This window comes from Bos mutus, chromosome 2 (genome assembly GCF_027580195.1).
Source record: "Bos mutus isolate GX-2022 chromosome 2, NWIPB_WYAK_1.1, whole genome shotgun sequence".
NCBI classification, from domain to species: Eukaryota; Metazoa; Chordata; class Mammalia; order Artiodactyla; family Bovidae; genus Bos; species Bos mutus.
In genome coordinates this window covers 42291168-42305154 of record NC_091618.1, presented here as the reverse complement: position 1 = coordinate 42305154, position 13987 = coordinate 42291168, and the positions used below count along the sequence as shown (strand labels likewise).

The 13987-nt window shown below is 37.8% G+C and overlaps 1 protein-coding gene across 1 annotated transcript in view; it reads left to right on the top strand.

The window, feature by feature from the left end:
• Window positions 1–13987, top strand: part of PARD3B (par-3 family cell polarity regulator beta) — a 1148960-nt gene that overhangs the window by 746675 nt on the left and 388298 nt on the right. Inside the window, exon 16 of the mRNA XM_070387813.1 lies at window positions 2447–2491. Coding sequence (XP_070243914.1) covers window positions 2447–2491 — 45 coding nt within the window. The remainder of the gene's footprint in view (window positions 1–2446; window positions 2492–13987) is intronic.

The window sequence follows — 13987 nt, the reverse complement described above, 5'->3', positions numbered from 1 at the left end:
TGCGACTGAGGCACAGATAGGTAAAATAAATTTACCTATGAAGCTCTGGTTTTTACATTTATTAATAAAGTTAATAAATATATTAAAATAATAAGTCAAGATTTTTATCTCAGATGATTTCTCATCTGTATAATGGAAATGAATTATTTTGGCTTGAATCCATTAAAACTGTAGAATTCTGAACATGTTAAACAAAATTATAGCTAACACTGTTAATATTGATCATGATAGAAAGTTTCTATTCATAAGATGTATTCTAATTTAAAAGGTAATAGTATTCTAACATAAGAGTGTCTGTCAGGGCTTTTCTTACATTGGATTCATATTGTCAATAATTTGAGAAATATTATAACTCTTCTATGATTCATCACAACTATAGTAGAGTGATTAAAAGTGCTTTGTTTAAGCCTTGGCTCCTCCACTTATGAGGTGTGCCTCAGTTTCTTTATCTGTAAAGATAATAACAACCATCATCACAGGTTACTGTGAGCATTAAATGAATTAATAGATATAAAAGGTAGAGGGTAGAACTTGTATATCATAAGTGCTAAGTATTAGCTACTAGTAATATTTTTTTTAATCGTCATCCTTGTTTTCCACTATTTTTTCCATTTATACAACAGATTCCACTTCAAGTTTTTTCAGAACAGGGTAAGACAGAATTTGGCCCACAACTGGAGCCTGATACATAGCGACTGGCATCTCCTCCTGGAAGCACAAAGTCTAACATGATTTTTAAGCAAGTTAATATTAATACCAGGGTAATCACAAACATGTAATGTTTCTATCTAGAAAATAAAGAAATGCTTAGGAAAAGAGGGCTAGGTGGGTGTGGGAAGATTTATGAAAATTTTTGTATAGTGACCAGATCAGTGAAATAGACTGAATGTTATAGGTAAAGGAAGGAGAGGCCTATTACTCTGAGACCAATCGAATGTTTGGGGAAATGAAGGAGATCTTTCTGTTAGCAAATTCCCCCTTGCTTTGCGTCTACCCTTGAGCCACCAGAGTTTCACAGACTAATATAGACTATGACACATGGTGAATATTGAATGGCTGTTGTTGAATATTGAGGTGATAATCCATGCAGAGTTGCCTAAGGGTTAAGAACACTTTGATTCTACGTTCATGAGAGATACTGGTTAGTAGCTTTCATAGACTTCCTTTGCTTGATATTATATCAGGGTAATGCCAGCCTCACAATGAGTTAGGAAATGTTCCCTCCTCTGAATTTTCTGAAAGAATTTCTGGAGAATTGGTAGTATTTCTTCCTAAATTTTTGGTTGAATTCATCAAGGCAGTCATCTGGGTCTAGAGGTTTCTTTCTCAGAAAGTTTGAACTACAAATCCATTAAAAAAAAAAAAAAAAAAAACCAACAAGGTATGGAGCTGTTAGATTATCTCTTCCTATATAAGCTTTGGTAATTTGTGTCTTTCAAAATCATATCCATTTCATGAGAGCTATGTTCGCTTACATTTTTACTCACTGCTGAAGCAATATCCTTCCTCCTATTCTAATGGATGCCCCTAAATTATGAAGTTTTTCACTCTGGGTATTGGGAAGGGGAACTTTATTCCCAGCCTTATGAGAACTGCAGGCACTGTGTTCTTTCCTCTTTGGGGTAGTTTTCGCCCAGGTGTTGGGTAGTTTCCTCACATCATGTGATCATTAGCAATTAATTAAATACCTGCAGGGATCCTCTGCAGATCTCAGAAAGAATTCTGTATACCTCTCTTCTCTCTAATTCTCTGATCTAAGCTCTGTCTGCCCTGGTTTTCCCTGGATTTCCAGCTTCGCATCCTCAGACTGGCATATTCCTGGGCTCTGCCTATGTTCCCCTTCTTACACCACAATCTGAAGACTTTCTCCAGACAGTAAACCTCAGCAACTGTAGGAATCACCCTACTTCCTTTCCATCTCTACAGAGTCACTGTTCTGTTGCCTGATGAAGATCTTATCTTTTGAATGCCATTGTTTCCTGTTATATTTATTTTTAAATACATTTTTCAGAAGGAATTGTAAATTTGCTCCCTTTTGGTCTGTTTTGACCAGATACAGAAATTCGATCCTTGGGGACTGAGCATATATATTGCTGTTATGCACAAAGAGTCTTATTATATATTCTACAGCCCCAGATCCTTGAGTTTAAGTTCTGTTTTTGTGGCTACAGAAACAACAGTCCAGTTAAAATAAGTGAAAATATTAAAACAATTCAAAAGAATGAAATTCTATTCAAAGAAGATTTAATGAACATATATTTCTTCATAACTGTCTTTAAAATACCTACCAAGAGAAATGAGATGCCCCAGGCAGGCTGGGGAAACTTTTTTCTCAAATCTTTGCCAGTAAAAGATTTCACTTACTACAAATCTATATTAATTTATTGTTCAAAAACTGGCTGATTTACAAGTTGATCTGATCCTCGTCTCTTTTATTTCTTTGCAGTGCCAGATGAAAGCAAAGTCCATTCATTGGCTGGACACAAATCGGGTAAGAAATTCCTTGTCACTGACTTTATATTCTCCTTCCTGGAAATCTCTGGCTGTGTTTGAGTAGTAGTTGGAACCTGTTTCCATCCACTTGTCACTGAAAGGCTTGCTCATTAATACATGAGATGTCTCTGACTTCCACAAAGATGAATTATTGCTTGGCCGTCTCAATAGTAGCATAATGTATGCTGACTCAAATGTTTAAGAAGGAAGAAAGATTTCCAAAAAATAATTATAAAACCAAAAATCTTTAACCTGTACACCAGCTGAACACTTGCAGTCACAAAAAATTACAAAGAAAACCCAAGAAAGTTTGAATTTTTTTTCTGCAATGATTAAAGTAGCAGGACAAAGATGTTCCAAAATAAGGAAAACGTGGCCATTTCTTCCTTCTCAAAAAGGAATCATCTTTCTACCTGTCATCAAATGGGATTGGGCCTGAGATGATTTATGTATGAGCTCCTTGGGGGTGCCCTAGCAAGTCCATAAGGATCTCTGAGGGTCTTCAGGCTCTTTCTGTATTTTGTGTGTGATACCGTCAGGTCTAAAATCCAAGCTTTCCTTTCATTGCCAAGTGACCTACCTTCTATTCCTTTGCACTTCCTTCAGCATCATTTATTCACATTATTTGAAAACACTTTAAGCTAGTAAGTACAGGGTGCATTATTTGTGGGGATAGTATCCATTTTACTCTTAGAAATACCGCTCTAAACAACAGGAGGGTTATGATGTGTTGGCATCCCTTCATTTTTGAAACAAAGAAGTTGTTCCCATCACCAAGTATCTCCTGTGTTTATGGGCCAATTATGTTCTCAGCAGTAAGTGGCCTTGATGCCTCATTACTTCCATCATGTTCCAGGGCAAGATTATGATTTTTTTTTCCCTTTTCTTCTTTCTCTAAATTCACTAGTGATAACAGCAGGAAAGGGCTAGTTTGCAACTGTTAGATGTTTTCTTTTCTGCCCCTTCTAATAAAGAGCCTAAGAGGTTAGATCACTGTGAAAGAAAAGATTTCTGTAGGAGTGATAAATTGCCACATGCTGCTTGTTCCCATCATCTTCGTCCATTAAACTCTCTACCACGGGAAATATTTTTAGGAGTCTGAGAAGGAAGTTCCCATGACCAAGGAACTCCCAAGGATAGTCTACATTTTGTTCATCTTAAATGCCTGTTACTACTTGTCCTTGGGCTTCTCTGGTGGCTCAGTGATAAAGAATCCGTCTGCCAATGCAGGAGATGCAGGTTCAATCCCTGGGTTGGGAAGAATCCCTGAAGAAGGAAATGGCAACCCACTCCAGTATTCTTGCCTGGGAATTCCCATGGACAGAGGAGCCTGGCAGGCAACAGTCCATGGGGTTGCAGAGAGTCAGATAAAACTTAGCAACTAGACAACAACTACTTGTCCTTAGTTCTCTTACACATATTAATACTTGAAGATATAAACTCTTCTGTGAACTGAGATGCACTTCAGTGTAAGTAGAGGAAGCATTTTTTAAAGAATGTTTATCAACTTGAGTTTTGAAAACAACTGATTAATAAATGTTCTGCCTTTTTCCAGGGAATCAAATGTTATTCTAATCTTACTTTGTTTCCAAACAAATTACTGTTAGCTAGTAACTAAAAATTATTGTCACTATTTTTAAATGCAAACATTATCTGAGTATATTGCTGTAGTATTTTAAGTAAATTTAATGGTATATTTTTATGTAGTATGCTGCTGCTGCTGCTACTGCTAAGTCACTTCAGTCGTGTCCAACTCTGTGTGACCCCAGAGACGGCACCCCACCAGGCTCCCCTGTCCCGGGGATTCTCCAGGCAAGAACACTGGAGTGGGTTGCCATTTCCTTCTCCAATGCGTGAAAGTGAAAAGTGAAAGTGAAGTCGCTCAGTTGTCTCTGACTCCTAGCGACCACATGGACTGCAGCCCACCAGGCTCCTCCATCCGTGGGATTCTCCAGGCAAGAGTACTGGAGTGGGGTGCCACTGCCTTCTCCATGTAGTATGAAATAAAGATATTAGTAAAGAAGTACTCTAAACATGAAATAATCTTCCAAATTGAAAGAAAATGGCAAAAATGGCATAATTTTAAAACTCTCAGTCAGATTAATTATGAGCTTCACATGGCAGCTTTATTTTAGCTGGTAATAGAAATATTACTAATGATCTTCATATCCCATGAAGCACTGTTTTAAAGAAGATTTTCATTACTGATGAGCTATTATTACAATATTCACTATTCTTATAGTTTAAGTACTTTTTTATCCTATCACAACATCATCAATTCTTTCATTGGCTCTCTGTGGAACCAGGGAAAATGCTGAAAACAACCAGAAACTTGATAATTTTGAATCAAAAGTGGCATACAATTAAACACAATAAAGAGAGCTAACCAATCACCTAAAATTGTGTGCTGTAGAGTTCCATTAAATGAGAGCACTCTATAAAACATTCGAGACAGTACTGAGAGAACAAAAAGCAGCCTTAAAGAAAAAGTTGCTACTAAAGTCTTAAATTATAGTAATCCTCAAGAATTCATCCCTCCTGTAAAGGGCAGCTCTCTTCATTGGCTGCACTTGGGTAGAACATTTTCCATGAGGCCCTGGTGGTAGCAGCAGTTTAACAACAGTGAAAGAGAATTAAGGGTCCTTTTGATTCTGGCAACTTCTTTCTGTCATTTTTAACATTCCCCTAATACAGAGCTGTATTCTCCATCTGCTACAGTCTATACTACTAAGCAAGTTGCCAGTTTGGATTGTAATGTACAATGTTGCCTAATCATTTACACTTATCTTGCCAATGTCAGCTTCTTTTCCTTTCATCTTTCCCTTCCCCTAATCCTTCCTCCAGAATTTTCGGGTGACAAAGTAGTGTCTCTTTTACTAAGAAGAAAGAATATCTCTCCCTGTCTCTTTTTAATTATAAAAATGTGGACAGCTTTCATACTGTCCAAGACCATCAGGAAGTTAAATTAAATTGTATGTGCTGACCTAAATCTATCATCTATCCTCTTATTTGGGATGATATTCAACATTTTAATAAATTCATCTGAGTTAAAATTTCTTCTGAGTCAGCTACTTAGTGGGTAGAGAGCCGTTTCATGCCAAGTTCCATCTGTTGGCCTGGCTTGGGTACCTCCCAAGTTTGTGACAGTGTTTTTGGCACCCTTTCCTTGGCTTATTCTTTAAATGGTTGATCCCTCAGAGCTCAGATCAAATCAAAGTCTTAGATAAGATAAATCTTTCTAAAATTTTTGGCCCAAAATATAGTATTCCCTCACCTCTTCTGGAATCAATCCAGTATTCTTGAGACCTCTCTAATCATCTGCCTCAGGGGCTTTCCCCTGGCAGTGCATGGCATCTCACACCTTGGCAAGTAAAATGCCAGGCTGGTACTCCTGTTTATAATCTTATTAGATCCTCCTCCACATATGAGAGGCATTAATACTTATGGGATGGCGAGACTTACTCAGAGAAGTTAGGAACAAAATACTTTTTGTTTGGTTCCCTTAAGAAAAAAGTCATAAGTTTTAGAGAGTCTTAGAAAACCAAAAAGCTGTCTTTCACCTTTTCCCTTAACTGTCTCACTGATTTAATTCTGACAAAACTCAAGTCCTAGCAATGCGGAAAGGGATAAACTTCAGCAAAATGTATATTTTAAAAAATAAAACCATTTTTTTAAATGACAAACATTCAGAAGGAACATTAGAATCCAGAGAAAATGACATCAAATTTGTTATAGCTTTTAAAAAAATTGTGCTTTGATTTTTGCTATACACAGACTCAGACAGTATGTCTGAGAAGGAATCCTTTTCTTTTGCCCAATTTACTGAACTGACACTGAAACCAATAGTTTAGTGCTCCTCAGCATTCAGACAGAAAGGGCTTATAAATTTTACTTTTTTTAAACTGTGCCTTCATATTATTTTGTTTTGATTTACTGCTTAGAACGGTTTTAATATGTATTGACTGTCTGCAGAGATCCTTGCTGACCCAGCTCTTTAAGATGATGCAGTGCTGAAGAAAGCCGATGAGTCCTTCTTTATGAGCTCTGACATATTAATTAGCAAAATGGACTAAAAAGCTTTCCTGTTTCTATTTTAATTTCTTATAGTCTCAAACACCTGTCTATACAGCTGTAAAACAGGCAAGTCTGTAAAAGTAATGTTTGGCAGCTAGTGCAGACCTTTCCTGAGCTGAGTTTATCAATTAATGAGCAAGATTCATCAGCAATCTAGGGGGAATGTTTCCAGATGAGATGCCTTGCAACCACTAAGGACAGTGGGTACACACACTGCTGTTGAGAAGCTGAAGCTCAAGACACAAGTCCTTGTTCTTGCGGTTGGTAACTCTTGGGGTTAAGATATAAATCCAGATATGGTGTGGCAGATGCCATGCATTGGCCATTTTATTTGCCACCAGCTTATGCCTAATACCTCACCATCTCAAGAACTGAGAAGAATACAGGAGTAAGACACAGTCTAGTTGGAAGGCATGACACACATGTCAAAATACCTATAAATCCTTACTTTACCTTTTGTAACATCAACTAGCTGAACTAGGAACACAACAGGTATAACTTCTCTAAGGCAATTAATTGAGCAGAAGAGTATCTAATCTTGATAATTTGTGCATTCTTTTTTCTGCATGCATGTGTACATGTGAATGTGTGGGCCAAGTGAAGAGATGTGTGAGAGAAAATATGCATGTGATGTACATACATTATGCATAATTTATAGCAAATGTGTATGTGATATATCCTATAGCAAAGGCTGAGAGCTTAATATGCAAGTTGCTAGCTTGATAGATCATACCTTCTGCTTTAAATGCATTATGTGTAAACTTCAAATCTAGAATGTTCGAATATAGCTAAAGAAATTGCTGGATCTTTGTGAAAGAACAGATAAAACATAAAATGACTGGATAGTCACTTTAATATGAGTAGTGGGCTATTAAATGATGTTCCATAAATTATGTTGAGTCTTAGTATTTCATACTTTTATTGAATATCTAAGTTAAAATATGCATTTAAAATTTGGAACACCAACCATGGTCATTTTTCATGTTTGATTCTTCTAATTGAGTTACTGCTTTTTATTACTTTTCATTGCTATTGTTGATGAGGAAATAATATCTTGGAATAAGTGGGGAGTGGACTTGAACTATCTTTCTTTCCTCATCAGTTGGTTGAGGTAATATTGCATGGTTATTTGGGATATTTATTTCTAAGCTTTTGTCACGTGTTATATCAGATAACTATAGCTTTAGACACAAGAAATGTATATATTTCCTACCTGTGTCAGCTTTGGTTTGCATTTCCATGGGATATAGGATGTTATCATTAAGGAAATTAATGATAACATCTAGGGTTTTTTTTCTATGGAAACTTGATTATGGAGCAACCCTGTATCTCCTATATTGCAAACTGTTAGTGGTTTATCTCTAAAATTCAATGAATCAAAACAAATTAGAAAGAAATATATCATAAGATAAGATTATTTACCATTTGAATATGGTGTATGTGTGTGCATTTCTTTATTTCATGAGTAAATAGAGATTACATTTTTTTTTTTACAAATCACATTTCAAAATTATTTCTGTTCCACTCATGTTTTTTAAACACCCACTCTGTAACAGGTATTCTGTTGTGTGCTGGAGATACAAAGTGACATGTATCAGAAAAGAACTGCTTCCATAGTAAGATCTGAAAGATAAATAGAAGGTTGGCGAATAGAAAAAGTCAGTGAACTAACACATTTCAGGCTCATGGAAGGTTATGAAAACCTGAAACATCATGGTGCGTTCAAGAAACTGTAAGCAGTTTGTATGGCAGGAGTGCAGAGGGGAGAGGGACAAGCTAGGAGGTAAAGAAGCCGGCAGAGATTAGATCACAGGGAACTCCTACCAAATGGAAGAAAGTGAGTTTAATCCTGCAGACTCAGAGAATCTAAACAGATTAAAGGAGCAGAGTGGTCAGTTTTATAGTATAATGATATCACTCTGTTGGTTGTGGGGACTTGAAAGGATTTTAAAAAAGGAGAGAGGCAAGAATAGTTAGGAGACCATTGCAGTAGTCCAGATAAGAGGTGATGTGGGTATGAAGTTAAGTGATTAAATGGAGGAAAGAAAAGTAAGAAATATTTAGAGAATAAAACCTAGAATTCTGATTGGTTTTTGTTTGTTTGTTTTTGGTGTTTGTTTTGTTTTTAATCAAACTGAGAAAGAGGGTCCAATGAGATTCTCAATGTGTCAGTCAGCTGTTGCTACAACCATGCTATGTAATAGCAGCTAAGCCACAAGGGAAGCCCAAGAATACTGGAGTGAGTAGCCTATCCCTTCTCCAGGGGATCTTCCCAACCCAGGAATCAAACCCAGGTCTCCTGCATTGCAGGCAGATTCTTTACCAGCTAAGCTACCAGGGAAGCCCATAAAACCAACAGTAAACATTTATTTCTTTGTCATGTATCATCAGGTGGATTAGGAGTTATAGATCTCAAAGTGTTTGACTGGGTTTGGCTCCAGTCTGTAGTTCAGGTCCAGGTTTACTTCCTCTGTCTCTCATCCTCCTTGGACCAGTGGTTTCCTGAGGAAGTACTTTTGATAACAGTGATAAGATGTAAATAGAGTAGACACAGAGGGAACCCATAGGCTCTGTGCCAGTGTTCATGTATTAATGATGAGAGAGTGAAGGTGATGGAGAGAATGATAAGTGGAGTAGAGGGAAACAAAGCAGGATGCATGGGCTCCCAAGGAGACAGGATATTATATAAGGGTAGAGGGAAAATGCAATGGCACCCCACTCCAGTGCTTGAAGAAGGCAACGGCACCCCACTCCAGTACTCTTGCCTGGAAAATCCCATGGATGGAGGAGCCTGGTAGGCAACAGTCTATGGGGTTGCTAAGAGTCGGACACGACTGAGTGACTTCACTTTCACTTTTCACTTTCCTGCATTGGAGAAGGAAATGGCAACCCACTCCAGTGTTCTTGCCTGGAGAATCCCAGGGATGGGGGAGCCTGGCAGGCTGCCATCTATGAGGTCGCACAGAGTCAGACACTACTGAAGTGACTTAGGAGAGGGAAAATGTACCTGAAAATATAAACAAGAAATAAGGAGACAGCTGAGTCTCTTCCCAGCCCTGACTTGTATAATATGGGTAAGAAAGAACAGTTGCAAATAAGGCCTGCAGGAGAAGCAGAATTCTTAGTGGAAAGCTAGATGTCAGTGAAGGCTAAAATTGGGGGTATTCCCTTGGAGAAAAAGTGGAAACAGTACAGATTTTTTCTTTGGCTCCAAAATGTCTACCATAAAAAAAGATGTACAACTTGAGAGTTGCTAGTTAAGTTTTATCTGGGGCAAAATGAGGACTACAGCCTGGGAGGCAGCATCTCAGATAGCTCTGAGAGACTGTCCCAAAATGGCAGTGGGGGAAAGTCAATATATAAGGTTTTGGTGAAGGGGGAGTTCAGGGCCATGAAGCTCTCATTTTACAAAAGTTTTCTGTTGGTCATGAGGATCTGCTGTTACCATGAAAGGATTTAGTGCTTCTCAAAATATGAGGAGACGCAAGGATTGAGATCATAAAATCTGTTCCTAAAAACATCCAACTATCTAAAGACCTGTCCCACCAGATTCCCTGGAGCACAGAGTGTCTCAGTCCACCCTGAACTCCCTCAGGAATTGTTGAAGGTCAACAGCTATAGCAGCAAGGGATTCATTCTCCGTAAAGGCAGATGGCAGATGCCTTTGTTGTTCAGTCGATAATGCTCTTGGTAAGTGTCAATGTATAGGTGACAAAAATCACTGCAGACAGTAATTGCAGCCATGAAATTAAAAAACATTCGCTCCTTGGAAGAAAGGTTATGACAAACATAGACAGCATATTAAAAAGCAGACATCACTTTACCTACAAAGGTCCATATAGTCAAAGCTGTGGTTTTTCCAGTAGTCATGTACAGATGTGAGAGTTGGACCATAAAGAAGGCTGAATGCTGAAGAATTAATGCTTTTGAATTGTGGTGCTAGAAAAGACTTTTGAGAATCTGTTGGACTGCAAGGAGATCAAACCAGTTAATCCTAAAGGAGATCAATGCTGAATATTCATTGAAAGGACTGAATGCTGAAGCTGAAGCTCCAGTACTTTGACAACCTGATGCGAAGATCGGACTTATTGGAAAAGATCCTGATGTTGGGAAAGATTAAGGGCAGGAGGAGAAGAGGGTGGCAGAGGATGAGATGGTTGTATGGTATCACTGACTCAATGGACTTGTGTTTGAGCAAACTCCAGGAGATGGTAAAGGATAGGGAAGCCTGGTGTGCTGCCATCCATGGGGTCACAAAGAGTTGGACACAACTTAGCAACTGAACAACAAAAGGCAGGGGAATTTTCAGAGAAGAGGTTAGAAGCGAACAGCATTTTGTCAACCATGGAAGGATAGTGGAGACTCAAGAAGACAAGATGAAGGAGTTTGGGATGGAGGAGAGAGTTGGAAGGTGAGTCACAGATGAACAGAGTGGTGTAAGGTGACAGCACAGGGAGGAAATAGATGACCAAAAAGCTCACACCTTGGAAAGTGACTAAAGATGGCAGGAGTGATGTACCTGGTTTATTTAGATGGCTCTCTGCATTTGCCAGAGAATCAGTTTTCACTCTTTGGTAAACAGAAAAAAAAGTCTGGAGCCAATTTAGACTCATTGGTAGCCTGGATGTAGTATTTCTTGTAGAGAGATCTTATCTTGAAGGATGAGGAGATAAAGATTTTCCAAGAAGAAACGGTCCCAAGGTTATAAGTTTTGAGAAGATGCTTACATTTTACTAGGTTTGGAGACTGAGAAATGGCCATGGGTAATCACTTCTGCTGGATAGGAGACGGATAGCCAGATCAAAATGAAGTGAGGAGAAATGGGAGGTAGAAATAAGCATAGCTGATCTTTCTAGAAGTTTAATATTAACAGAAAAGAGACAGGTGTATCTAGAGAAGAAATTGTCATTGTTGTTCCATTTCATGTCATTAATGAGAAACACTGGACCAAGTTTGTGGACTGAGAAGAGATATTTGTAAGAGAATAAAGAAAGAGAAAATTATTAAAGGGATAAGAATGAGTGTAGTTTTATAGCAGTTGGCTTTGAAGAAGATGAGCCAAGATCATGGGGAAAGTAGCAAGGATACATGTGTTATAGATAAATGTGTAGGTAGAGGGGTAAAGAATTAAAGATGTTAATGGGCTCAATTTCCTTGGTGATGTCAAAGTCTGTACACAGTTGCGTTATAGAACTGTTCAATAGGCTGGCCAAGAATATAAGAAACACTATAAATAATAGGTAGCCCGTGTTGGGATGTGTTTAAGTCACTGAAACAAAATTGGATGGGAAACTGTATAACAATATATTTATACATATGCATGCACATACTGCATTCAAGAGTTGATTTGCAAAACAGCTGCGATTTTTCCCTGAACTAAAATGTTCTTACCTTTTGCAGTTATATTCTCAATTCTTTATTTATGGTGAAATTATAGAAAGATAGGACTAAGTGGATCATTATATATGTCTAGTACAACCAACTTATTTTAAAGAGTGTTACTTAGGGAAAATCACTGCCCACCAAAGCCCCAAGTAGTCAGACCTATTGACTTCTCTTCCACAAACTCTTGCTTTGTGAATTCAGATGTCACTGATACCAGTTTTGCCTGATTTAATAACCTGAACTATCATTAAAATCCTCAAAATTTCCCCCAACCCGCAAGGATAACAGAAAGATAGAATAATTTAGCACAGCACTAGTCTTTTCTCCTTTTCCTTTTCTCTCACTGAAACCTACCAGAATGATAAGCTTCTGTATACAAAAATCTGTATTTTTTTCAGTTTATGGCAGACTTTGCACACAATTTGTATCTGTTTATAGTTGCTATTCATTATACTTTATATTTGTATTATAGTGTTCTAGTTATTTCCCCCTAAATATGAATATACAAGACAAATTATTCTATTCTGAGCTCCAGTAGGCATTCGTTAATATGGTGTAGTTGGTACATATTTTTTCCCCTATGCCTTTATATATTGATATTTACATTATGAAATTCTCAGCAGTGAAAATCTTTATTATCCTGTTTTTCTTATAATTTATCTAAACTAAAGGCAGTTTATCTATGCAGATAAAATTTACTATGTTTAAGTGTTCATTGATTTATAAAATCTATTGTTTAAGTTTTAACTTTTTGAACAAATTAAAAATTATTTTAGAAAAAGAGCCTATTCTATGTATGCCAAGTTCTTCTAATGTGACTGAACTCTCAAGCTTCAGCTTCCATGGGGATATGGATCTTGTATATTTGGAAAACAGTGGTTTGGAACTGAGAATTCTAATAGGGTTTCTAAATGCCAGAGTGAGCATCTGCAGTAAAAAATAGTATTAAATGATGACATGTAATATCAAATGGTTGATAAACATAAGTTAAATGTTTAACATCAGAACTTTACTGTAGGCTGAGCTATCTGTACCCAGTTCAGTTCAGTCGCTCAGTCGTGTCCGACTCTTTGCAACCCCATGAATTGCAGCACGCCAGGCCTTCCTGTCCATCACCAACTCCCGGAGTTCACTCAAACTCATGTCCATTGAGTCGGTGATGCCATCCAGCCATCTCATCCTCTGTCATCCCCTTCTCCTCCTGCCCCCAACCCCTCCCAGCATCAGAGTCTTTTCCAATGAGTCAACTCTTCGCATGAGGTGGCCAAAGTACTGGAGTTTCAGCTTTAGCATCAGTCCTTCCAAAAAACACCCAGGACTGATCTCCTTTAGGATGGACTGGTTGGATCTCCTTGCAGTCCAAGGGACTCTCAAGAGTCTTCTCCAACACCACAGTTCAAAAGCATCAATTCTTCGGCGCTCAGCCTTCTTCAGAGTCCAACTCTCACATCCATATATGACTACTGGAAAAACCATAGCCTTGACTAGACGGACCTTTGTTGGCAAAGTAATGTCTCTACTTTTGAATATGCTATGTAGGTTGGTCATAACTTTCCTTCCAAGGAGTAAGTGACTTTGTACTTATTCTGCAACTGGAGAGGAACAACAGTAGGAGCCACAGGAAACAAGTGACTTAAAAATTACACAGGAATGCCATCATCAGTCAGACTCTTACTGTATGGACTTGGATGTGTTATGGGTAAAAACAAATCACATTCTTGAAAACATTAGAACTATAAATGTTAAGTTACATTTATGTTAAGAGCCCCAACTCTGTTCTCTTTCCTTTGTATTTAGTTTTAGGATGTTTTAAGTAAACTTTTTGCAGTGAAACTATTTCAATAACACTATTGGACACTATAACTAAATGTTGACAATCCTTTATCCAGAGTAGGTTTGGCAGGGGCTACAAAGCTTTTCTGTTTCTTTATAATTATTTCAGAAAGGTTTACACTGAGACCCAGAATTTAACACCACTCTTCTAAGGAAGGTTATGTTACACGTAAATCTGTGTGGAGAGAGAAAACAGAGACAT